Here is a 25922-nt window from a genome sequence, read left to right on the forward strand (position 1 = left end):
CAAATTGAATTCCCGCTGGAACTATCTTCAGATCACTCACCCACTATTATTACTTTATTGAGCCCCCTAGAAATTGTATCATCGACTGGTAATTTAGCGATGGAAGGCACAAGAATAAATTGGCTCAAATATAAAAAATACCTCAGTACACATTGCTCGGAAAACATACCGCTAAGAACACCAGAAAACATAGATCACTCTCTTATCAATTTCGATAAAAATCTCAAACTGGCTGCTCAACATGCTACCCAAACCCCCCGACAAATCAGATATAATAGAATTAATTCTGCAGATGTCGAACGGCTCTTAAATGAAAAAAGAAGATTTCGAAGAGAGTGGCAATTGCACAGATCCCCCCAACAAAAATCGAAGCTTAAAGATTGTATAAAAAGACCTCAGAAGCTCTTGGAATTTCGAAAAATGCGCCTGGTATGGACATGATCAGCAACAAGATGCTTATGGAGCTACCCCGGATCGCAATAAAAATAATTCGTTTTATTTTTAATGCTATATTACGACTTGAATATTATCCTCCAGAATGGAAGGTTTCACTGGTTACCATGATACCCAAGCCGGGAAATGATCACACAAAAGTAGAATCATACAGACCCATCAGCCTATTGTCTATTATATCAAAGCTATTTGAGAATATACTTATGAACAAGTTGTACCCGATGTTAACTGAAAACAATTGTATTCCGAATCATCAATTTGGATTTAGAAGAAAACACAGTACTATCGAACAAACCCATAGAATTGTAAATATGGTGAGAAAAGCGTTTGTAGAAAAGAAATACTGTTCCGCACTCTTCATCGACATCTCTCAAGCGTTTGATAAGGTATGGCATGCTGGATTAATTTACAAATTGAGTCAAAATTTACCCGCAAACACACATAAGCTGTTTGAAAGCAATTTAACTGGTCGAACATTTAAGGTTAAAGAGGGAAACTTTTTAAGTATTGCACAACCCATTGAAGCTGGAGTGCCCCAAGGCAGTACCCTGGGACCTTTTTTATATTTGATATATTCGTCTGATATGCCAACTAACAATCGCACTCATACATCAACATTTGCTGATGATACTGCTATTCTAAGCATTCATGAAAACCCTCAAGAAGCGTCTCGTTACTTACAAAACCACATATTTGAATTAGAAAAATGGTTAAAACAATGGAAAATTAAAGTCAACGAGCAAAAATGTACACACATAACATTTACATTGCGTATTGAATCATGTCCCCCCATTCATATCAATAACCAAACAATAATTCAACAATCGGAAGTGAAATACCTCGGAATACATCTCGATCGTCGCCTTACATGGAAAAGTCATATAGATGCAAAGTTGACTCAAATGAAATTGAAATCAATTCAAATTAATTGGCTTATTGGCAGAAACTCCACGCTTAGTTTAGATTGTAAACTTCTACTTTATAACATGATCATAAAACCGATATTGTGTTATGGCATACAGTTATGGGGCACGGCCTCAGCGTAAAATGTAGAAAAGATCCAAAGACGCCAAAACAAGTTTCAAAGGATGATCACAGTTGCCCCCTGGTATATTAAAAACGCGAATATACACAAAGATCTAAACCTGCCCATTTTAAAAACTGAAATCTCGAAAAATGTAAAAAAATATTTAAAAAAAACTTGAAGTTCACCCAAACCCGCTAGCCCGCAACATATTAGATAACCGTGGCCACACTCGATTAAGAAGGAGGGACACAGCAGACCTAATCTAGAAGGAAGAATGCCAATTTAACCAAAACAACCATGAATAAAGAATTTTTTCGTCCGGCACTGGCTGGACTAATTAAATAATAATAATTAGATATAAGATTTGAACCACTTATTGTTAGTTCATTAAATAGTGAAGATACAATAAATAAATGAAAATAAAAAAAAAAAAACAAGTCCTTAAAAATTTTGAAAGATTTGTTTTTAGAATTGTAACTTCTTGCAGTAATATTTATATGGGGCATTTCACGTCAAGTGAACCAACTTTTGAAATCGATGTCTATTTGCACCAATGTTAGTTCTATTGGATAGTAATTCGGACACCATTTTTCAACAAGATCGGTCAAGAACTCTCTGAGTTATAGGAGGTCAAAATTTGACATTTTGGCCAAACAGGTGTTTTTTTTATCCATATAACTTATTACCTATTGTTCTTAGCAAAATGTGTCCCAAATAGTTTAGATAGCTATTTATGCAATCTTTCGAAAAAAAAAAAATTTAATAAAATATTTTTGATTTTTTTTTTTAAATCAAAAATATTTTTGACTTTTTTTTCAAAATGGGCCCTTTTTATTTTTTTTTTTATTTTTTTTAAGAAAGCTTAGGTCTTTTCCTAGTGGGATGCGAGTGGGATATCTATCAAAAAAAATATTTTGTAGCTCAAGATTTAAAATTTTTGATTTTTTTTGCAAAATCAAAAACTTTGTTGACTTTTTTTAAAAAAATGGACCCATTTATTAATTTTTTTTTTTGCTCAGAAGAAAGCTTAGTGGGATGCGAGTGGGATATCTATAAAAAATGTTTTGTAACTCAAGACAAATGTTTTTAAATTGATTTTTTTCATATTTGTGTGTAAGTGTTTCTAAAACCTTAAAAATAAAAACCACAACAACTGACCGATAATAGCCACTGGAGGGGTGCAATATGAGGCCGACCGCTTGTCTGAGTTTTGTATCTTGCGGCTTTTTTAGTCAATCCTAGAGGTAGTTTTCAGCGCACGTGATTTTCATTGTTAAAATATCAGGTGCCCCAGAAACAAATTTTTGGAATCAAGTGGAAATATTTTATGGCCCTTCTCCGAAGTACCAGTTTATTTATTATTTTATGACATTTGACTTTAAGAAGTGGGTGGAGAGGTAGGTTATTTATATGGTGGTTTATTTTTATTATTATTTGTAACATTTGGTTAAACTAGGTACTTTAGTATGTAAGCCCTTCTTGACCCTAATAAAAGATTTTAGACTCATTCATTAAAACGTACTACCTATATGATCTTAAAAAACTATTTATTGTCATTCTGAAGACATACGGAAATCAGTTTTTTAGAAACAGAGTTAAAGTTAAGACGTGTGTTATTTACATAAATACTTACAAAATTCAAAATGTCTACGACTTCTAAAAAGGCTAAGGTTGAAAATGAAATTTATTCGTCTTTTTGTTTTAATCCCTTTAACAAAATGAAGCACAGATCATCAGATATGCGAAATATTTCCGACGGCTTATTAAAAAAATTCCCTACGCTGTCAAAACGATTGAAAATTTGTGGATCATGCAGGAAAGAGCTCGGAAAGTTGAACGAATTACCGAATTTGAATAGTAATGAGCCTTGCGTTGAAGTTATTCCAGATGAAGACAAAAGTAATTCCGAGAATGAAGACAGAACTGTTGATGATGATGGTTATTCTAACTTTTCAAATTCAACGAATGAGTGTCGAAACCAATACCATAAGGATGCAGTAGAAGTTCTTGAACAAATAAAAGAGAAATACAAAACGTCACAGAGTGAAGCTGAAAGAATTCAACTTCTCACGCTTGCTCCAAGAACATGGAGTTATGCAAAAACAATGACTGAGTTTGGAACGTCTCAACGAAAAGCAAGAATTGCTAAACAATTGGTTGCTGAGCATGGGATTCTCACACTCCCAAACAAAAAGAAGGGAAAAACTTTGGAGTGCGATACTAAATCTCTAATAACTCAGTTTTATCAGCGAGATGATATGAGTCGCCTGATGCCAGGGATGAAAGACTGGATGTCTGTACGAATCGATGGCAAGAAAGTTCAAATGCAGAAGAGAATGGTTCTCTGTAACCTGAATGAATTATTCGCAACATTTCAATCTGAATACGGGATGTCAAAATTGGATTCACAAAATTTACACAACTGAGGCCAAAACATTGCGTTTTGGCAGGAAGCAGCGGAACTCACACGTATGTGTTTGTATTTACCATGAAAATGTTAAATTGATGTTGAAGGAAATCAACTTAAATTACTTAAAAGATGATTCATCAGAAGATTTACACCATTACCGCGATTGCCTTAAATTGACTATGTGCCCTAATGCTACACAGTTCTTCCACAAAATCATCCACATTTAAAATTATGGTTTTCAGTGTGCATCTTTCAGTCTGAAGCCAAGATTCAAATTTTAACTCCTCAATACATTCTCGATCAAAAGAGTTGATTAAATTTTCTTTGATGGATGTGGTTTCCGGGCAATTCGAACATTCACCTTAGGTGAATGAAAAATTATGAAAACCATAATTTTAAATGTGGATGATTTTGTGGAAGAAATGTGTAGAGGATTGCTAAATTTGAGAACCCATGACTTTTTAGTCAAAGAGCAGTGGTCATTCTTCAAGGACTTGAAAACACATTTGAAGTCTGGTGAATTCATCATTTCATTTGATTTCGCAGAGAACTATAAATATGTTCTTCAGGATTCCATACAAGCATTCCACTTCAATAACGACCAAGCAACTATATTCACAGTAGTTATTTACTACATGAAAGAAGAAAACCTGGAACACAAAAGTATGGCAATCATATCCGACGATTTAAAACATGACACCGTTGCAGTTTATGAGTACCAGAAGATAATACTAAATTATCTAAAATCAAAATTTACAGTAGAAAAGGTATACTACGTTTCGGACGGAGCTCGTCAACATTTTAAAAACAAAAGTAGCTTCGCAAATCTTACAGCTCATGAAAAAGATTTTGGAATGCCAGCTGAGTGGCATTTTCATCCTACTGCTCATGGTAAAGGAGCATGTGATGGTATTGGAGCAAACCTCAAAAGAAATGCAGCGAAGTATAGCCTCCAGTGCTCTCATCAAGATCGCATCTTAGATGCGACTGCTTTATTCCATTGGGCAAAGAATTATTGTAAAGAAACTAAAATAGTTTTTAATAGCAAAGAGGATCATGAGGAAACATTGAAAACACTAAAGAGCAGATTCGATGCTGCTGTAACAATCGATGGCACTGCTCAATACCATGCTTTCATACCGCTTGTCGATGGAAGACTCAAATTAAAAAAGTTTTCTGCATCTACTCAATGCGATTTCTTTCCAAAGCCAAGAAAGAAAGCCAAATAAATAACAAAATTAAATTATTCAACATTTCCATAGAAAAAAAGTGATTTTTATTCCTGAGGTTAACATATTATGGGTATTACAGTATCGAGGCTATGAAATTTTAGTTGGGTATGTTACATACCATCGGAAAGGCTAATGTGTCTAGTTTCTCTGCGTAAGTTTAATTTTTAAGGTTTACACACAAATATGAAAAAAATTAAAATAGTGCAAATTTAAAAACCTTTGTCTTGAGTTACAAAACATTTATTTTGATAGATATCCCACTCGCATCCCACTAAGCGACCAAAAAGGTTTTAAAGGAAAAGACCTAAGCTTTCTTTTGAGAAAAAAAAATTAATAAAAAAAGAGTCCATTTTGGAAAAAAAAGTCAAAAAGGTTTTTGATTTTTCAAAAAAAGGAAAAAATTGTATGTCTTGAGTTACAAAACATTTTTTCTATAGATATGCCACTCGCATCCCACTAAGCGACAAAAAGGGTGTTAAAGGAAAACACATAAGCTTTCTTCTGAGCAAAAAAAAAAATTAAAAAATGGGTCCATTTTTTTAAAAAAAGTCAACAAAGTTTTTGATTTTGCAAAAAAATTCAAAAATTTTAAATCTTGAGTTACAAAATATTTTTTTTGATAGATATCCCACTCGCATCCCACTAAGCGACCATATAGGTCGCTTAGGAAAAGACCTAAGCTTTCTTAAAAAAAATAAAAAGGGCCCATTTTGAAAAAAAAAGTCAAAAATATTTTTGATTTAAAAAAAAAAAATCAAAAATATTTTATTAAATTTTTTTAATCTAAACTATTTGGGACACATTTTGCTAAGAACAATAGGTAATAAGTTATATGGATAAAAAAAACACCTGTTTGGCCAAAATGTCAAATTTTGACCTCCTATAACTCAGGGAGTTCTTGACCGATCTTGTTGAAAAATGGTGTCCGAATTACTATCCAATAGAACTAACATTGGTGCAAATTTCATCGCGATCGGAAGACATCGATTTCAAAAGTTGGTTCACTTGACGTAAAATGCCCCATATATTTATAGAAGAAGCTATCGGAACACTCATCTACAGTGATCGAAAGTGCCTTTGTCTTTAGTTATTTGTCGACTTTCAGAAACAATACAATTTTTGTGAGTTATTATTGCTTATTTAAGTTTGGAATTATAAAAAATTTTAAGCAATTTAATAAATTTAAATATATATGAACATTTATTCGTTTTATTCGATTATTCTACATAAAATTGTTGGAATTATTCGTTATTCGAAAATGGCCATTTTTAAATTGTTCGAATAATTATTCGTAAGAAATTATTCGATTAATCGAACGATCATTAGTCGAATGTACAATAGTGTCCCAAAATTTTTTGTTCGAATTTTGGAACGCATACCCTCTAATTTTTATATATATAAAACTATAGTTAAATATGAAATTTTGTCTTTATATCATGATTGCAACCCGTGCCACTTGCGTTTTAGTTTTGAGGTGCATTTACAAGGATAAAAATTGCAATTTCTTCAGTTTTTGTAAAAATTTTGCCATTAAATAATTACTTTTGCAATTTAATTTAAAAGAATCGAAATGTGTACGTAATTGTCGTTCTAATAAGATACAAAACACAAAAATTGGTTAAAAAATGTTAGTTATTAAAAAATCGCCAGGCCATTAACGCGTCTCAGGCCACTAGAACAAGAAATGTAGGAACAAAATTAACATATTTTGAGAAATATTAAAATAATAGCTTATATATAGATATAGAAATAGTCACTAATTTTTTTTTATACACGTTTATAAATTCGCAGAAATACAGACACACTTTATAATGTACACGAATTCCATTGAAAAACACAGAACTCAGTTGATGTTTATTCGAAAAGCATCTCTGATAAACTCACTAACTACTGCAACCTCTGCCACTATTTATAACACTGCCATCTGCTCTCTAGATTGCTCTTTAACTGTCTAGAGCTTTCTAATACATACGCCATCTGTGGTTTACTTTCTCAATGTTCTTTAACTGAATATTCGAATTCGAATATACTGTCGCAGCAAACAGCGTTGCCAGCTTAGATCAATGGTCAACTGAAAGCTTTTATTCAATGTTAATAATGTCCACAGATATGTTACAGTTTGCTATTACAGCACTGCTATTTGAAAGTATTCTGCTACATTTAAATCAGCCGTTAAAATCGTTACATTTGATATATATTTTTTTAATTTCCCTTTATTATTACACCTGTCAACAAAATGACAATACGTAATTTAATTTACAGAGGTGGGGTGTTAATTATCTTAAATCAGTACCTAAGATAACTTAAATCGAATTTAAAATGATTAGTAATTTATACATTTTTTTATTATACACAGCATTTGTGTTCCTGAAAGGGGGGTCAGACGGCATGTATTGCTTGTGTTTTGTGCCATGTATTGGGACATTTTTCCATATGTAAACATATACCGTGTGATCCATATGAAACTTTGTGTATGTAAAATACGTGTGTATTTTGAAATACAACACTGTGTGAGTGCAAAATAAAAAAACAAAACAAAAAATAGTAAAGAAAAATCATAACAAAATAAATTTCATTGCATTAAATATATTTATTGTGATTTTAAAATGTTTTAAATAAATATATTGTTAAAAACAACAAACATATAAACTAATAGAGGTTATGTCACATGCAATTACATACATACGTTTGAACGTGGAAATTATGAATCGTATGTATAACGTGAATTTTGACATACACATGGAATTCCATATGTATCGAATACAAGTCCCAATACACAAGCAATACATGCCGCCTGACCCCCCTATTAGTATCTCTCAGCTAGTTCTGAAGGTGTATACAGTTTAAGTTTTCTGGGTGCCAGGGTTTCGTTTGCCGGCAATTGCCTGAGTTCCATGTTGGAATGTTGTGTTAAACGAGTTGTATGTATAATGCTGCTGATACGGTTAATTTCTTTTACTGTTTTGACGTTTAGATCTCGATGTATGTCTTCATCTCTAATATACCATTCTGCGTTGACAATAGTTCGCAATATTTTAGATTGAACTCGTTGAATAATTTTTAAGTTTGTTGTGATAGCTGTACCCCATATTTCTACGCCGTACTTCTAAATTGGCGCTATAATTGTGTTTTATATAAGCAGTTTGTTTTGAGTTGTTAGTTCAGATTCTCCCCCTAACAGCCAAAATAATTGTCTAAACCTGTTTTTTATTTCTTTTTTCTTTTGAATGATGTGATCTTTCCAGTTCAGTTTTGAGTCAATTATAATGCCAAGATACTTCGCTTTGTATCCAAAAGAATTGGTAGAGTATTTATTTGAATAGGTTGAAAGTTTGTTATATTTCTATATATTATATATGATATATTATTATTTCTATATGATATATTATATTTCTGCCGTTTACAGTGGATAGACGTGTTTTACATCGCTCTCACAAATAAATAAATAAAATAATTGTGAAGATAAATACAAAAAAAAAAAAATATATACAAAGATAAGTAACAGCGAATGGACGCTTATTAAATACTTATAAATATATTTAAATATTGATTTAAACAGCCAAAATAAAATTAAAAAAAAACTGTTTGTTAATGCAAATATTAACAATCAGAAAAAAAACAAAGCAAAAGTAATAAAAAAAAAAAAAAAACAACAACATAAATAAAACCCTAAATAAAGAGTGTAGTGTTTGTGTGTTTGTGTATGAGTTTCTCTTACTCTCCAACAAGTGAAAGGAGGCTCAGCAGCAATGGAAATAATGCATACATTGTTGTGAGCTCTCCATACAACAATAATAATACATATGATCCAAAAGATCACAAAAATTATTTAAGTGTAAGAACAACAACAAACGAGAGATCTCCACTCTCTAGTGCGCCAAAACAAAACAATTGTGTAGAAGACAACATAAAAGAAATTATAGAAAAACAAACAACAACTCAAATGGTTGCTGAAAAAAGTAATGCTACTGTGATCAATGTCACAAATAGTAGTAATGAAAATATTAACTCTATAAAAACCGGTGATGATAAGCAAAATCAATCGAGTTTTACTTTAAAAAATACTGGTGCCATACCAAAAAATAGTATAGTGAAAAACCCGCAAAGCCTGTAAAAGACTATAAGCCACCTCCTCTTTATTTTCGCGAACCTACTACAAATGTTTTGGTGAACAAATTGTCCCAACTTGTAGGTAAGGAGAATTTCCACGTGGTCTCTCTACGTAAAGGAAATATTCAGGAGACAAAGGTACAAACTTATTCGGAAAAAAATTTCAGAATGATTGTTGATAATTTCGATTCCGAGAAAAGAAACTATTATACATATCAACTGAAAAGTGCAAAAGGTTTGACAGTAGTCATCAAAGGTATAGATAGTTCTGAGCCAACTGATGATATTAAAAAGGCGCTAGAGTCTGAAGGCTTTGAAGTGAAGTCCATTCACAATATAATAAATAAAAATAAAATTCCTCAACCAATTTTTAGAGTTGAAATCACTTTCAACTCTTCTCAATTAAAGAAAAAGGGTGACACTCATCCAATATACGGTTTAAGATATCTTCTAAATCGTAAAATAATTGTAGAAGAACCAATTAAGCGCAAAGGTCCACCTCAGTGCCTTAATTGCCAAGAGTTCGGTCACACCCGAACATTCTGCAAATTACCTTCTGTATGTGTAAGATGTGGAGATATTCATAAAAGTCAAGAATGCCCCCACTCAAAAACAGATAATATAAGAAAATGTAGTAACTGTGGTCAAAATCACACCGCAAACTACCGTGGATGCCCAGTATTCCTACGCATACAGGAATCAACGAAGGCAAGAAGACCTTTATATGCTCAATATACGGCTTCTAACTTTCCAAGCCTTCCTGATGCTTCTAGTGCTCAATATAGAAGTATCATAAAAAACAATAATCAAAACAAATCGTATGCCCATACGACAAATGAGGGTTCAGTTACCCAAATGAAAACAAACACAGGTGCTTCTAGTGCTCAATATAGGGGCATCATAAATGATAATTATCAAAACAAATCGTATGCCAATACGACAAATGAGGGTTCAGTTACCCAAATGAAAAGAAGCAATGGAAATAATTTCCCATTATTTTCATATGCACATGCATTAAAAGAGGGTGTACCAGTACCCGACAATAACTCTCAAAGCTCTATTGAGAATCTAATTCAAACCATGAACAGTTTCATGACGAACATGCAAAATATGCTTCAACAATTGATGCAGAATCAAAGCATGCTCATGCAGATCCTGCTAAATAAAAAATGAATTCTCTAAGAATTTGTTTTTGGAATGCTAACGGCCTTAGCCAACATAAGAATGATGTACAACAATTTCTCCACCTTCAGGAAATTGATGTACTACTGGTTTCTGAAACACACTTTACCATAAAGAACTGTTTCAGAATTAACGGATATTATACTTATGACACAAAACATCCAAGTGGTAGAGCTGGTGGTGGAACAGCTATATTAGTGAGAAAGGATATTAGGCATTTCCCAATGCCAGAATATAAAACGGATCACATCCAGGCCACATCTATAAATATACCTGATGGTAGAGTTACAATATCTTCAATATATTGTCCTCCTAGGTATAATATTAATCGAGAGCAGTTTCTCGAATATTTTAGGACTCTAGGTCCAAGATTTATAGCAGCTGGTGATTACAATGCAAAACATACATTTTGGGGCTCTCGCCTTATTACTCCTAGAGGGAGGCAACTGTTAGAAGCAATATCGTCTAACAGACTAGATGCCATATCTAGTGGCCAACCTACTTATTGGCCTACAGACCTCAATAAGATTCCCGATCTAATTGACTTCGCTGTAATCAAGAATATAAAAAGAGAATTTATTTCAGTGATCCCTTCGCTGGACCTCTCGTCAGACCACTCGCCTACAGTTTTAACGTTATTAGCAGTTCCAAGTAAATTGGAAAACTCTTACTCTTGTTTCCCTAACAAGAAAACGAACTGGTTAAAGTATAAAATGTATGTTAGCTCACACTTGCCACAAAACATCTCATTGAAAGATGAGTATGAGATACAATCCGCTGTCGATATATTTACAGACATTTTAACAAACGCCGTTAAAGTGTCCACGCCCCCAGTCACCCTGGGGAATTACAGACATTCAAAATGTCCTAAAAACATTGATTCTCTTATCAAAGAAAAGAGAACCCTCAGACGTCAATGGCAACAATCGCGATCTCCGAACGTAAAGGCTAAACTTAATCAGTGCCAAAGAAGACTTCACGTCGCCTTAAAGATTAATAAAGAATCTAACCTGAGAAATTATCTTAGAAACTTAGACCCTACTAAGAACACAGAATATAGTCTCTGGAAAGCTGTGAAAAATATGCAAAGCCCTATTGTATATGAGTCGCCCATACGCCTTCAGAACGGAGAATGGGCAAAAAATACTTCAGAAAAAATCGAAGCATTTGCCAATCACTTGGAGAATGTATTTACCCCAAATGATACAAATTCATATATTAGAGATAATGTCATAAATAATGTGGTGCCAGCCCCACTAAAATTCCGGTTCTCTGCCGTGAGGACGACGGTCAAAGGTCTTAAGGCTGGAAAATCACCTGGTATAGATAAAATTACTACCACGATGATAAGTAATCTGCCCAACTCAGCACTGAGAATTATTTTGTTCATATTTAACTCAATACTACGTATTGGATATTTCCCATCCTCATGGAAAATATCTGATATAGTTATGATACCGAAACCGGGAAAAGATGTCACTCAAGTGACATCATACCGTCCCATTAGCCTATTGTCAATATTCTCAAAACTTTTTGAAAAGTTGTTACTTGAGAGACTTATAGTGCACCTTGACGAAAATTGCATTATTCCTGACCATCAATTTGGTTTCAGAAGGAAACATAGTACTATGGAACAGGTACATCGGATAACTACACTTATTCGGAAAACCTTCGAGAGCAAGCAGTATTGTTCCGCATTATTTATTGACATATCTCAAGCCTTCGATAAAGTCTGGCACGATGGACTAATACACAAAATTACTAGATTACTACCTGCGAACGTACATAAACTGCTTAAAAATTACATACAAGAAAGATCTTTCCAAATCAGATCAAAGGATGTGATCTCAACACGTCGAAAAATATCCGCTGGTGTACCACAGGGAAGTATTCTAGGGCCGTTCCTATATATTTTATATACTGCAGATATGCCCACGAGCGCACTGACTCACACATCTACATTTGCGGATGATACCGCTTTTTTAAGTACACATGAAAATCCCGTAATAGCTTCTGAACAACTCCAGTCTCACATCGGCGATTTGGAAAAATGGCTGGACAAATGGAAAATTAAGGTCAATGCAACAAAATGTATTCACGTTACATTTACTTTAAGACGAGAAAGTTGCCCTTCCATACAGATAAATAATATCAAAATCCCAGAACAGAGCCATGTGCGATATCTCGGTATCCATCTTGATCGCCGTTTAACATGGTCCCACCATATTGAAGCCAAGGTTACGCAAATAAAATTAAAGTCAGTCCAACTGTACTGGTTAATTGGCCCACGGTCTGCTCTAGACTTGGAATACAAAGTGCTTTTGTACAAAACAATTATAAAACCGATATGGCTATACGGCATTCAGCTATGGGGAACAGCCTCCTCATCTAACGTTGAAAAATTGCAAAGAAAGCAGTCAGCACTGTTAAGGACAATAACAGGTGCCCCATGGTACATTCGCAATAGTAATATCCATAGGGATCTCAATGTCCCCATAATACGCGAGGAGATCAAACTCTCCAGTCTAAAATACATTTCAAAACTAATGGATCATCCAAACCCCCTCGCCAGGGAGTTGCTGTCATTTGAGGGTCATAGACGACTGAGGCGATTGGAAACACTGGATCTGGCCAGATAATCATCGAGCACTCATGTTGGATATTGCAGCGGCAATAACAACTTTAGTTTTAGTTTAGGTTAAGATTTGAATACTTAGTTGTAAATTTCTAAAAAGAAAGATTCAATAAAGAAAAAAGATACTGAAAAAAAAAAAAAAAAAAAAAAAAAAATATTTCTATTAGTGTAGATTACTTGAACTGTTTTATCACTGTTTACTTGAATTTCCCAGCTACGGAACCAATTCATTGTATTATTGAGCAGTTGTTGTAGGTTTTGCATAGCCCATTTGATGTTTGCGTGTGATGATAGTACAACAGTGTCGTCAGCAAATGTTGCTATCATGTTGTTATTTGTTGTAGGAGTTGGTATATCTGATGTAAACAGGAGGTAAAGCATTGGTCCGAGGACACTACCTTGAGGTACTCCAGCTTTTATAGAAAGTATTTTTGAATAATCGTCTTTATATTTAACATTTTGTAGATAGCTTTGTAGTATTATGAAGAAATCTTTTGGTAATTGATGTTTTAGTTTATGAAGAAGACCTTTGTGCCATACGCTATCAAACGCCTTTGCTACGTCGAGGTATGTTACAACGCAAAAGTTTTTTTTGTCAATATCAGACGATATTTTATTTGTTACTCGATGAATTTGTTGTATAGTAGAGTGCTTTCGCCTAAATCCAAATTGGTGTTTGGGGATGAGTTGTCTTTCTAGAAGAATGGCTTCAATACGTTCATAGAAGAGTTTTTCGAATATCTTTGACAGCAGTGGTAGGAGGCTAATTGGCCTGTAAGATGTTGTTTTTGAGGCGTCTTTGTTTGGTTTAGGAATAGCGATTATCTCAGCGACTTTCCATACTTTTGAAAAATATTTAATATCTATAATTGAATTAAATAAATTTCTTAAATAGACTATGGCCTTATTTGGCAATTCTTTTAGAAGTTTTCCGGTGATCTGATCATAACCAGGAGATTTATTATCTTTTGTTGTTTTTATAATTTCATTAATTGAAATTCTTCTGATATGAGAGTTGGAAGAGCTGTTTGAAAAACTTTGAAGAGTTGTGTTCTTTTCGTCCATTGGGTTTATAAAGGTTTTAGAAAAATGATCTGCAAGAACATTAGCTTTTTCTTTATTTGTGCGGGCCCATGTAAGATCAGGTTTTTGGATCGGCGGCTGATGTAAAATTCCATTATTTATTTTTTTGGTTGCTTTCCAGAGCGAGTAATTTGTTGTAGCTGAGGAGCCAAGGTTAGTAAGATATCTTTGGAGTTTATCTTCTTTGTCCTTCTTTAGCAAGTTTTTGAGATCTTTTGTGAGCCTATTAAGGTGGGTTTTGTCCTGAATTGACCTTGTAGTTTGCCATATTTTTCTTAATCTTCGTTTAGCTTTTATTTTCTCTTGGATGTGAGGTGGGATACTGAATTTATCTGCTGTGTGTGTTCTTGATGGAGTAGAATCACTTGCCGCGTTTATAAGCGTATCTTTGAAAAAAGCTATAGAATTATCCAATTCTTCTTCGGTTTTAAGCGGTTTATTTGTGTCGAGTTTTGTCTCTAAGATTTCGGTTTTCTTGTTGTATATAAATTTATTTTGATTGTATAGAAGTACATCGGTTTGGTATTTAAGTACCACTGGAGAGTGGTCAGATGATAATTCAAAGCATGATTTTATATTTAGATAATCATGTCTTATATTCTTGGTCTAAAAGATCTGGTTTTTTGTGAATATTTGTTGGCCAGTAAGTAGGCTCTCCAGTACTTATAAATTTGCATTTGAATGCATTTATTGCTTCTAGTAAATTTTTTCCTTTCGATAGTGTTAATCGAGAATCTCCACCCACTATAAACCGATTCCCAAGAGATTTAAGTAGTTCAAGATATTCTATTTTTGTGTTATGTTTCGGCGGGCAGTAGACTGAAGATAATACAAATTGACCGTGTATATCTTCTATTAAAATGGAAGTAGCTTGAATATAATATTTTCTAAAATTATGTAATTCAGTGCATTTAATGGGTTTTCGTATTATTATTGCTGTACCCCCATGCGCTGTGTTGTCAGGATGATTAGTGTAAAAGATTGAGTAGTTTGGTATGGCTATAAAGCTTTTTTGTGTGAAATGGGTTTCAGAGACAAGTAACACGTCAACTGAAAAACGATTTAAGAATGATTTTAGTTCGAGTGTGTGTTGGACAAGCCCGTTCGCGTTCCATTGTACTATATTAAGTTCACTTAGCCTGTCCAAGATGCTTAGTTAGAAGTGTTCATCATGTTTGATACTTGAGAAATCAGTTTCTTCATCATATCTTTAAGGTCTTGCATATCATTATTTATTTGCGGTGTAGTGGAACTGCATAAAGAATTACTAATAATGGACATTACCTCAGCATTAGGGTTTTGATTCTGTGCTGTTGCTTGAGCGTAAGTCACTTTAGGATTTATACTACTGGTTGCTGTAGGTACGTTTTGAGAATTATCAGCTTGTTGTGTTTGGTGTTCTTGGACGGTTATTATTTCTTTGTTTCTTAGTGGTGGAAAGTACTTAATTTTGAGGGATTTGTATACCATACATCCTTTATAATTTGCGGTATGATTTTTTTTTCATCATTTATTTATTGTATCTTCATTATTTAATGAACTAACAATAAGTGGTTCAAATCTTATATCTAATAATTATTATTTAATTAGTCCAGCCAGTGCCGGACGATAAAATTTTGTATTCATGGTAGTTTTGGTTAAATTGGCATTCTCCCTTCTATATTAGGTCTGCTGTGTCCCTCCTTCTTAATCGAGTGTGGCCACGGTTATCTAATATGTTGCGGGCCAGCGGGTTTGGGTGAACTTCAAGTTTTTTTAAATATTTTTGTACATTTTTTGAGATTTCAGTTTTTACAATGGGCTCTAGGGTGGCCCTTAATAAACGAAAGTTGGATTTTGGCCATTCTCACAAATTTTAGATAAATCGGTTGGGGTTAAGACGTGCCGCAAGCCTTCTGAAGTTTTGAGATGCATTTACAAGGGGAAAAAATGCATTTTTTTCAGTTTTTGTAAAAATGTTGCCATTAAAAAATTACTTTTGCAATTTAATTTAAAAGAATCGAAATGTGTACGTAACTTTCGTACTAATGAGACATAAGAAACAGAAATTGGTCAAAAAATGTTAAAGTTATTAAAAATTCGCCAGGCCATTAACGTGTCTCAGACAACTAGAACAAGAAATGTAGGAACAAAATTAACATATTTTGATAAATATTAAAATAAAAGCTTATTTTTACTTAAAATATGTCCATATTTACTTGTACATGAGTTTTTGTCTTTGTAGGATACCGCTAACCTATTCTTAGGTTATCAATTTGGATTTAGAAGAAAACACAGTACTATCGAACAAACCCATAGACTTGTAAATATGGTGAGAAAAGCGTTTGAAGAAAAGAAATACTGTTCCGCAGTCTTCATCGACATCTATCAAGCGTTTGATAAGGTATGGCATGCGTCTCGTTACTTACAAAACCACATATTTGAATTAGAAAAATGGTTAAAACAATGGAAAATTAAAGTCAACGAGCAAAAATGTACACACATAACATTTACATTGCGTGTAAATGTTATGTGTGTACCCCTATTCATATCAATAACCAAACAATAATTCAACAATCGGAAGTGAAATAACTCGGAATACATCTCGATCGTCGCCTTATATGGAAAAGTCATATAGATGCAAAGTTGACTCAAATGAAATTGAAATCAATTCAAAATTTGCTTATTGGCAGAAACTCTACGCTTAGTTTAGATTGTAAACTTCTACTTTATAACATGATCATAAAACCGATATGGTGTTATGGCATACAGTTATGGGGCACGGCCTCAGCGTCAAATGTAGAAAAGATCCAAAGACGCCAAAACAAGTTTCTAAGAATGATTACAGTTGCCCTCTGTTATATCAAACACGCGAATATACACAAAGATCTAAACGTGCCCATTAGGGTGGCCCTTAATAAACGAAAGTTGGATTTTGGCCATTCTCACCCCCCAGTTTGGTGAACATTAGTAAAAAAATCATCCTGAAAAAATTTTAGGTAAATCGGTTGGGGTTAAGACGTGCCGCAAGCCCTCTGAAGTTTTGAGATGCATTTACAAGGGGAAAAAATGAATTTTTTTCAGTTTTTGTAAAAATTTTGCCATTAAGAAATTACTTTTGCAATTAAATTTAAAAGAATCGAAATGTGTACGTAATTTTCGTTCTAATGAGACATAGGAAACAGAAATTGGTCAAAAAATGTTAAAGTTATTAAAAATTCGACAGGCCATTAATGTGTCTCAGGCAACTAGAACAAGAAATGTAGGAACAAAATTAACATATTTTGATAAATATTAAAATAAAAGCTTATTTTTACTTAAAATATGTCCATATTTACTTGTACATGAGTTTTTGTCTTCGTAGGATACCGTTAACCTATTCTTAGGTATGAACAAAAAAATAAAAAAATTTTAACGGCAGTTTCAAAACTCCATTTTCAAATTTTTGAAAATTTTGTTAAACAAATTTCAGAATTTTTTGATAATCTCATTGGGATTTATTAAGAATATAATAGGGAATGAAAATGTGAAAAAATTCAATTTATTGAAAAATTTTATTAACGTTTTCCGATTTTAGTAAAAGTTTCAGAGTATATTTAGAATTATCTGGACTATAATATTCTGAATAAGTTTTGATTAAAATTCATAAGAATAAGGAAATACAGCTCATTCGAGTAAAAATTGCCAAATAATTGGTTTTTCTCGAAAATTTCAAAATTTAAATCGCAGGTACGGAAAAACTATAATAGATATTTTCATAATTTTTTCACATTTTCATTCCCTATTATATTCTTAATAAATCCCAATGAGATGATCAAAAAATTCTGAAATTTGTTTAACAAAATTTTTAAAAATTTAAAAATGGAGTTTTGAAACTGCCGTTAAAAAATTTTTATTTTTTTGTTCATACCTAAGAATAGGTTAACGGTATCCTACGAAAACAAAAACTCATGTACAAGTAAATATGGACATATTTTAAGTAAAAATAAGCTTTTATTTTAATATTTATCAAAATATGTTAATTTTGTTCCTACATTTCTTGTTCTAGTTGCCTGAGACACGTTAATGGCCTGTCGAATTTTTAATAACTTTAAAATTTTTTGACCAATTTCTGTTTTTTTGTCTGATTAGAACGAAAATTACGTACACATTTCGATTCTTTTAAATTAAATTGCAAAAGTAATTTTTTATTGGCAAAATTTTTACAAAAACTGAAAAAAATGCATTTTTTCCCCTTGTAAATGCATCTCAAAACTTCAGAGGGCTTGCGGCACGTCTTAACCCCAACCAATTTACCTAAAATTTTTTCAGGATGATTTTTTTACTAATGTTCACCAAACTGGGTGGTGAGAATGGCCAAAATCCAACTTTCGTTTATTAAGGGCCACCGTAATGGGCACGTTTAGATCTTTGTGTATATTCGCGTTTTTGATATAACAGGGGGCAACTGTAATCATTCTTAGAAACTTGTTTTGGCGTCATTGGATCTTTTCTACATTTGACGCTGAGGCCGTGCCCCATAACTGTATGCCATAACACCATATCGGTTTTATGATCATGTTATAAAGTAGAAGTTTACAATCTAAACTAAGCGTAGAGTTTCTGCCAATAAGCAAATTAATTTGAATTGGTTTCAATTTCATTTGAGTCAACTTTACATCTGTATGACTTTTCCATGTAAGGCGACGATCGAGATGTATTCCGAGTTATTTCACTTCCGATTGTTGAATTATTGTTTGGTTATTGATATGAATAGCGGTACACACATAACATTTACACGCAATGTAAATGTTATGTGTGTACATTTTTGCTCGTTGACTTTAATTTTCCATTGTTTTAACCATTTTTCTAATTCAAATATGTGGTCAAACGCTTGAGAGATGTCGATGAAGAGTGCGGAACAGTATTTCTTTTCTTCAAACGCTTTTCTCACCATATTTACAAGTCTATGGGTTTGTTCGATAGTACTGTGTATTCTTCTAAATCCAAATTGATGATTCGGAATACAATTGTTTTCAGTTAACATCGGGTACAACTTGTTCATAAGTATCTTCTCAAATAGCTTTGATATATTAGACAATAGGCTGATGGGTCTGTATGATTCTACTTTTGTGTGATCTTTTCCCGGCTTGGTTATCATGGTAACCAGTGAAACCTTCCATTCTGGAAGATAATATTCAAGTCGTAATATAGCATTAAAAATAAAAAGAATTATTTTTATTGCTATCCGGGTAGCTCCATAAGCATCTTGTTGCTGATCTTGTCCATATCAGGCGCTTTCTTGGGATTTAAATCAACAATGGCATTTTCGATCTCTCGAATCTCCAAACGTAGGGGTACGGCTGCTCCAAAATGGGGTGCAACAGGAACACATCGTTTGATGTGTTCGGTGTAAATACTTTTTTTAAATGATTAACAAACAGATTCCCTTTTTCAGTATCATTTCTTGCCCAACCACCACTTGAATTTCGCAAGGGGGACTTACATATAACGGGTCTTTTAAGACTTTTTGTTGCTCGCCATAATGAGTAATCCGATTGCGGGGTTGCGCCCAGGCTTTCTAAATATTTATTCCATTTTTCGAAATTCCAGGAGCTTTTTAAGTGTTTTTATACAATCTTTAAGCTTCGATTTGAGTTGGGGGGATCTGTGCAATTGCCACTCTCTTCGAACTCTTCTTTTTTCATTTAAGAGCCGTTCGGCATCGCAGAATAAATTCTATTATATCTGATTTGTCGGGGGGTTTGGGTAGCATGTTGAGCAGCCAGTTTGAGATTTTTATCGAAATTGATAAGAGAGTGATCGATGTTTTCTGGTGTTCTTAGTGGTATGTTTTCCGAGCAATGTGTACTGAGGTATTTTTTATATTTGAGCCAATGTATTCTTGTGCCTGCCATCGCTAAATTACCAGTCGGGGATACAATTTCTAGGGGGCTCAATAAAATAACAATAGTGGGTGAGTGATCTGAAGATAGTTCCAGCGAGAATTCAATTTGAATCATTTCTCTAGGGATATTTTTCATCACGCTAAAATCTATAACATCCGGTCTTTTTCGTGGGTCAGTAGGCCAGTAAGTAGGTTGGCCGCTCGAAAGCTCATTCAAATCCATTTTAGAAATTGTATCGAACAAAACACGACCTTTAGGGGTAATCAGTCGTGATCCCCAGAATGTGTGTTTAGCATTATAATCGCCAGCAGCCAGGAAACGGGGGCCTAGTGATTTAAAAAATCTATTATATTGACTTTCTGTAATTGAAAATCTAGTTGGTGAGTATATCGATGAAATCACTAAGTTTCGATGAAAATCTTCAAGACAGATTGTAGTAGCTTGAAGATAATCTTCGCAAAAATCACACATTAAGTAGTGTTTGATTCGAGTTTTTATTAAAATTGCCGAGCCTCCGCATGCTCTACCTCTGGGATGTTTGGTGTCATATATTACATATCCATTTATTCAAAATGAAAATCTGGACGTCAAATGAGTTTCAGAAACCCGCATTACATCAATTTGTTGGTTTCTTAAAAAATATTCGAGTTCGTTTTTGTGTTGGCGTATGCCGTTTGCATTCCAAAAACATATTCTTAGGCAGTTCATGGTCTGTTAAGCACAGCCTGCAATAACATTGATTGCATCTTAACCATTTCTTGCATCATGTTACTCATTGAGTTTGTAAAGTTATTTACCGATTGCACAAGAGTTTCTATTGTAGATTCTAGTCGGGTAAAATTGAAAATTGACGTTTGCTCTCTTACCTCTGGGTTCACATTTTCGTTTTGGAGTTGACGGACTTGCGCCTGAGTTTGGTTGTTTCTAAGTATATTTTCATATGTTACTTTGTTGTCATATGTCTGTTGCAACGGGGGGTAGTTAAAATTGTTGTTATTTAATGGCTGAGCGGGGAAAATCTTTGGTTTCTGGCTTTGTGATTTTTGATTTTTTGTGATTGAGTTGACAGGACAACCCCTGTAGTTTGCTGTGTGGATACCTCCGCAATTGCTGCATTTTTTTATTTTAGGATTATCTTTGGATTTGTTACATTGGGATGTGTTATGCAGGCTTGGCGGTTAAAAACAAGTTGTCATCTATTCTTCTGTTTGTTTTGTTTATATTTTTTTCATCTACATTAACTGTAACGTATGCATTTCTGCCGTTTACACTTAGCCTTCGCTCACTGTTTTCGTTAAAGAGACTCATTAAAGAGTATTTGTAATTACTTTCGTTAACACTCTTGATCTTTATTTAATAGTCAATGCACAAAAAAGGTTCAAAAAAAAATATAAAGAATTTTCTTTACTTATTTGTCTTTTAGTTGTTGTTTTGATTTTTTATTTAATAATATTATTAAAATAAAAGCATCCTTTTGCGTAAATAATAAACAGGTGATATTTATATTTATTTTCCGATAGACACATTAAAATAACGAATTAACTCGGAGTAAAAATAAAACACCATTTAATATGTTCGCTTTAAGCCTGTTCCTCCCGAATAGGCATAGATTCACTTCTCCCATATGCAGCTAGTCGTTCTAGATGTTCAACCTTAATTCCCGATATCGGTCTTCCACATTTCCGTGTTCTATAAACAATGTCGTCCAATTTCTTAACTGCCCTATGTCGCCCTTTGCAGTGATTCCTTAATTTGGAGGACAACCCTTATTACGTTGTGAGCTATATCTGGTTTTCATTTGGTCATTTGTCATTTTAATTCGTCTCCGGCATTTGTCATTTTAATTCTGACTCTGCGGGACAGACCAAGCACTCCAACAGGAACCATTCTGTTCAACAAGGGCCTCCATTGTTACATGGCCACTTCTCACATCCGCTGGTTCCAACATCAACAAACCATTGTCTATACAATCCTCCACTTCCACACGGGCCCATACCAAATCCTCTCCCTCAGTGCTAGCTCTTTTTAATGGTGGCTGCTGTAATGCTTCTTGATTCGACTGCTGGTTGTTTCTTAGCGGTGAAACATATCTGGTTCGCTTTCTTGGTGCTCTACAGTTTCGCTGAATATGACCAATTTTACCACAGTTATAACATTTAATTTTGGCTTTTCATTGTTTCTCATTTAAAGCCTCTAAAACTGTCTCTTTTTGACATTGAACATTATTCAAGTCCGACACCTTTTTATCAATGCCATCCACTCTGTTGTTAATAACATCAGAGACTTTCTGAATTATCTGTGGCTCTAGAAGATTCTTGAAGTTTTTTTAGAAATTTATCGTTGTTTACTCTGAAAGTTTCTTTAACTTCAACCAACAGCTTCTCGTTGTTTACTTTAAAAATGTCTCAAACTCGTTGGCTGTTTCCATTTTTTCCATCATAGCCGTGAACATTGTGCTTAAATCCATGCTGCTTGTTGTTGAACGTGTAGAAACTTCAATTTCTTCTTTATACTCGAATTCGTAAGCACCGATGTCAATATCACGGCGCTTAAATTCATCTATGAGCCTCTTCTGCAATTCCGCCTTTTTACCTGCTGTTGGTAACTCCAACTTACTCCGTTCTTTCTTGAGTTGTTCAACTTTTAGTTCTTCAAACTTCATGCTTATTATTTTGCAATTCCACTTCTGACACTAATTGTTATGTTTTAACCTTTTCAAAACGCTGGTTTATTTCCTTTAAAAAAAAGCCGTTTAGTAGTTTGAAAATTGTAACAACTCTTTATTTATTTAAAATGTACAACAGAATTAAATAGTCACTCAATGTTTTTTTATACACGTTTATAAATTCGCAGAAATACAGACACACTTTATAATGTACACGAATTCACTTGAAAAACACGGCACTCAGTTGATGTTTTTTCTAAAAGCGTCTCTGATAAACTCACTAACTACTGCAACCTCTGCCACTATTTATAACACTGCCGTCTGCTCTCTAGATTGCTCTTTAAGTGTCTAGAGCTTTCTAATACATTCGCCATCTGTGGTGTACTTTCTACAATGTTCTTTAACTTAATATTCGAATTCGAATATACCGTCACAGCAAACAGCGTTGCCAACTTACGATCAATGGTCAACTGAATGTTTTTATTCAATGTTACAGTTTGCTATTACAGCACTGCTATTTGAAAGCATTCTGCTACTTTTAAATCAGCCGTTAAAATCGTTACATTTGAATTCAAGTACAATTTCGTAACAATACCAATGAAAACCAAAAATACAACTTTTCTTTATTGACTATATTGTGCGAGCTTTGAGCTTAACTACTTTAATGAAAATAACTTTGCGTATTCGGCGGGGTATCGTGTAGGGAAAATTACAATTTTGCCTATACAATACTTACTAACTTCAAATCTACATATATATCTCGATTCTTAGACCTGACCCAGCGAAACGCCAGGACACGTAAAACTTTTTTTACCGATATAACTTTTCCCGGTGGGCAGAACCTCCACCATCACTGACCATTTGTCACGTACCATTTGTCGCATAGTGATATTTTTAAAATAAATCTAAAAAATATAACTTATAACACGCCATCTACAACACATACTATATTACATTTTTCTTTGCAGTGCTTTTTTAAAACTCAAGGGACCAGACGACGCCAATGGCCTCCAAGTCGCGAAGAAATTCTATGCACGGTCAATCGCAGACCATGTTATTCAAGGTTTCATTTTATGGACGGTCAATTTTATTCAATTGAGTTTCATCCTAGTTCAACCGCATTGGAAGTTATGGAATTGATAAAAAAAAAAATTGGACTTCAAGACAACTCTATGGGATATGCTATTTATGAAGTTGTTGGAAACACGGAAAGAAGTCTACTTTTCGAGGAAAAAATTGCAGATGTTATGGCAAAATGGGAAAAATATAGAAATGCTACTCAGCAAGGATTACATATTGCGGTATGTAAAAAATTAATTTACTTTATTTATAATCACATGCATTTTCAGAACAAATTTTAATTCAAGTAATAATAAATATGTATAAGTAATAGGAATTCCAAACGGTACTAAATTTTTCAATTCCGGATTAAAAACATAAAATTTAGGAATGAAAACCATTTACATAATAAATAAATTTTAATAAAAACACAATATTAATTCATTGAATTAAAATAAATTGTAAACAAAAGATGGTTCTTTTCTTTAACTAAAGCTAGAAACTTGAAATTCGGGTAATAGGTTCCTTATACTAAGAAGGGATTTTTGGAAATTCCAACGCTAAGGGGGATAAAACGGGCAAAACTGGATAAAAACTGTACCTCTATATCTCTAAAACAAATAAACATAGAAATAAAATTTTAAATGAGACCGCCTTTAATCAAAAAAAGAGCCGACAGGTGGGTAAAAAAGTACCAGTAGAACTATCTCCTAAATTGATAAACATAGAAATAAAATTTTTAATTCATCGGACCCGGAATAATAGTGAGTGAAAGACTATGTTGTCTTAGTGTTTGTAGGTGCATTAAAAATTAAAACCTTAGGAATTAAACACTAAAATCTAATAACTAATCTAGAATAAATGCTTACGTGATAATACACATCAATGCGTGTGATAAACATACACCCACGAGTGATAAGAAAATTATACTTAACCACATGTGTGAAATTCGAATTTTTAAGGAGGGAAAGTGGTATCCTTGGGTATTTTTTTATTAAAATTTAGTTTTTCAATAAAATTGCCAAGAATTATTATTTTCTAATTATGTATATTTACTGATAATTAATATGAAAATTTTCGAAATTTATTTCGACACGGTGAAAAAATCGGACATTTTTTTTATTTGATTTTCTATCATCAGTACACTTAAAAAATATTGTTACAATTTTTATATTTACAAAGCTTGAGGTTTAACTTAAAATAAGTATCGCAGGCCTGTTTATAATAAGATACTTGCAAATTTAAATATATTGATACAACCTAGGGGAAAAAAGATAGAGGAAAAAACCCTGAAATCGGACATTTGATATTATTTATACAAATAAAAAATTAAAAGAAGATAAAATATTCTTCCAACAACACAAAATAGAACCCACAAGATTTTATTCGGAACTCAAGTACTAAGGGCTAAAATGGGGCAAACTTCAGAACACATTAAATTTTTTTTTTCACTTTTTATCCACTGTAAAAATCTAACATCATTTTCCCTACTCTTTCGCCAAAAAATACAGTTGTATCCGTCTTAAACTTTCATTGTAATGTATTACAAAAAAATTGTATTTTTTTCACTACTGAAAATTTTTAAATTTTCATTTCTGCTATTCTATTTTAAGTAATTTTATTTTAATTTCTTCAATAAAATTGTTTTGCATCCACTGAGACCTGAACCCAGGTCTTTCGGCTACAGTTCAGTAGTCTATTCATAATTAGTTTTTAAATTGATCAAAGGTTTATAAAACAAAATTTGAATATAAAGCTTTGAAAATTTAGACTACAAGAGAATGTTATTTATTAATCTAATAAAACGTCTGTTTTTGAGTATAATCACAAAATCTGAATAAAATATAGTGTTATTCATCTGATAGTATTTTTGATTTTCATTAACTTAGAACACATAAATTATAGAACTTGACATTCTCTGAGACTTAAAAACCAGGAACTGAATAGAGTAAGCTCGGGTAATGTGGTATACTTATTTTTTATTTGACTATAGTTTTTAGAATCTTAATTCGATTGGAATAGCTCTCAGTTGGTGTTCTACTACAAGTGTTAGGTTTACATCCATGAAAGTGAAAAAGTCTTTTAAATTCAAGTTTCAGAGAAATTTGGTTAAAGTTGGCTCCTCAATACATTCTTCGCTTCGTAGGAGACATTGAATGACTGATGCGAACATAATGTCCATCTCGTTGTTTCTAACAG

At 33.2% G+C, this 25922-nt stretch overlaps 1 protein-coding gene across 1 annotated transcript in view; it reads left to right on the forward strand.

Moving 5' to 3' along the window:
* Myo81F (Myosin 81F) overlaps positions 1-25922 on the forward strand; it is a 708752-nt gene that overhangs the window by 440691 nt on the left and 242139 nt on the right. The window contains exon 8 of the mRNA XM_065514962.1: positions 23633-23965. Within this exon, the coding sequence (XP_065371034.1) occupies positions 23633-23965 (333 nt within the window). The remainder of the gene's footprint in view (positions 1-23632; positions 23966-25922) is intronic.

Source organism: Calliphora vicina, chromosome 1 (assembly GCF_958450345.1).
Source record: "Calliphora vicina chromosome 1, idCalVici1.1, whole genome shotgun sequence".
Lineage (NCBI taxonomy): Eukaryota > Metazoa > Arthropoda > Insecta > Diptera > Calliphoridae > Calliphora > Calliphora vicina.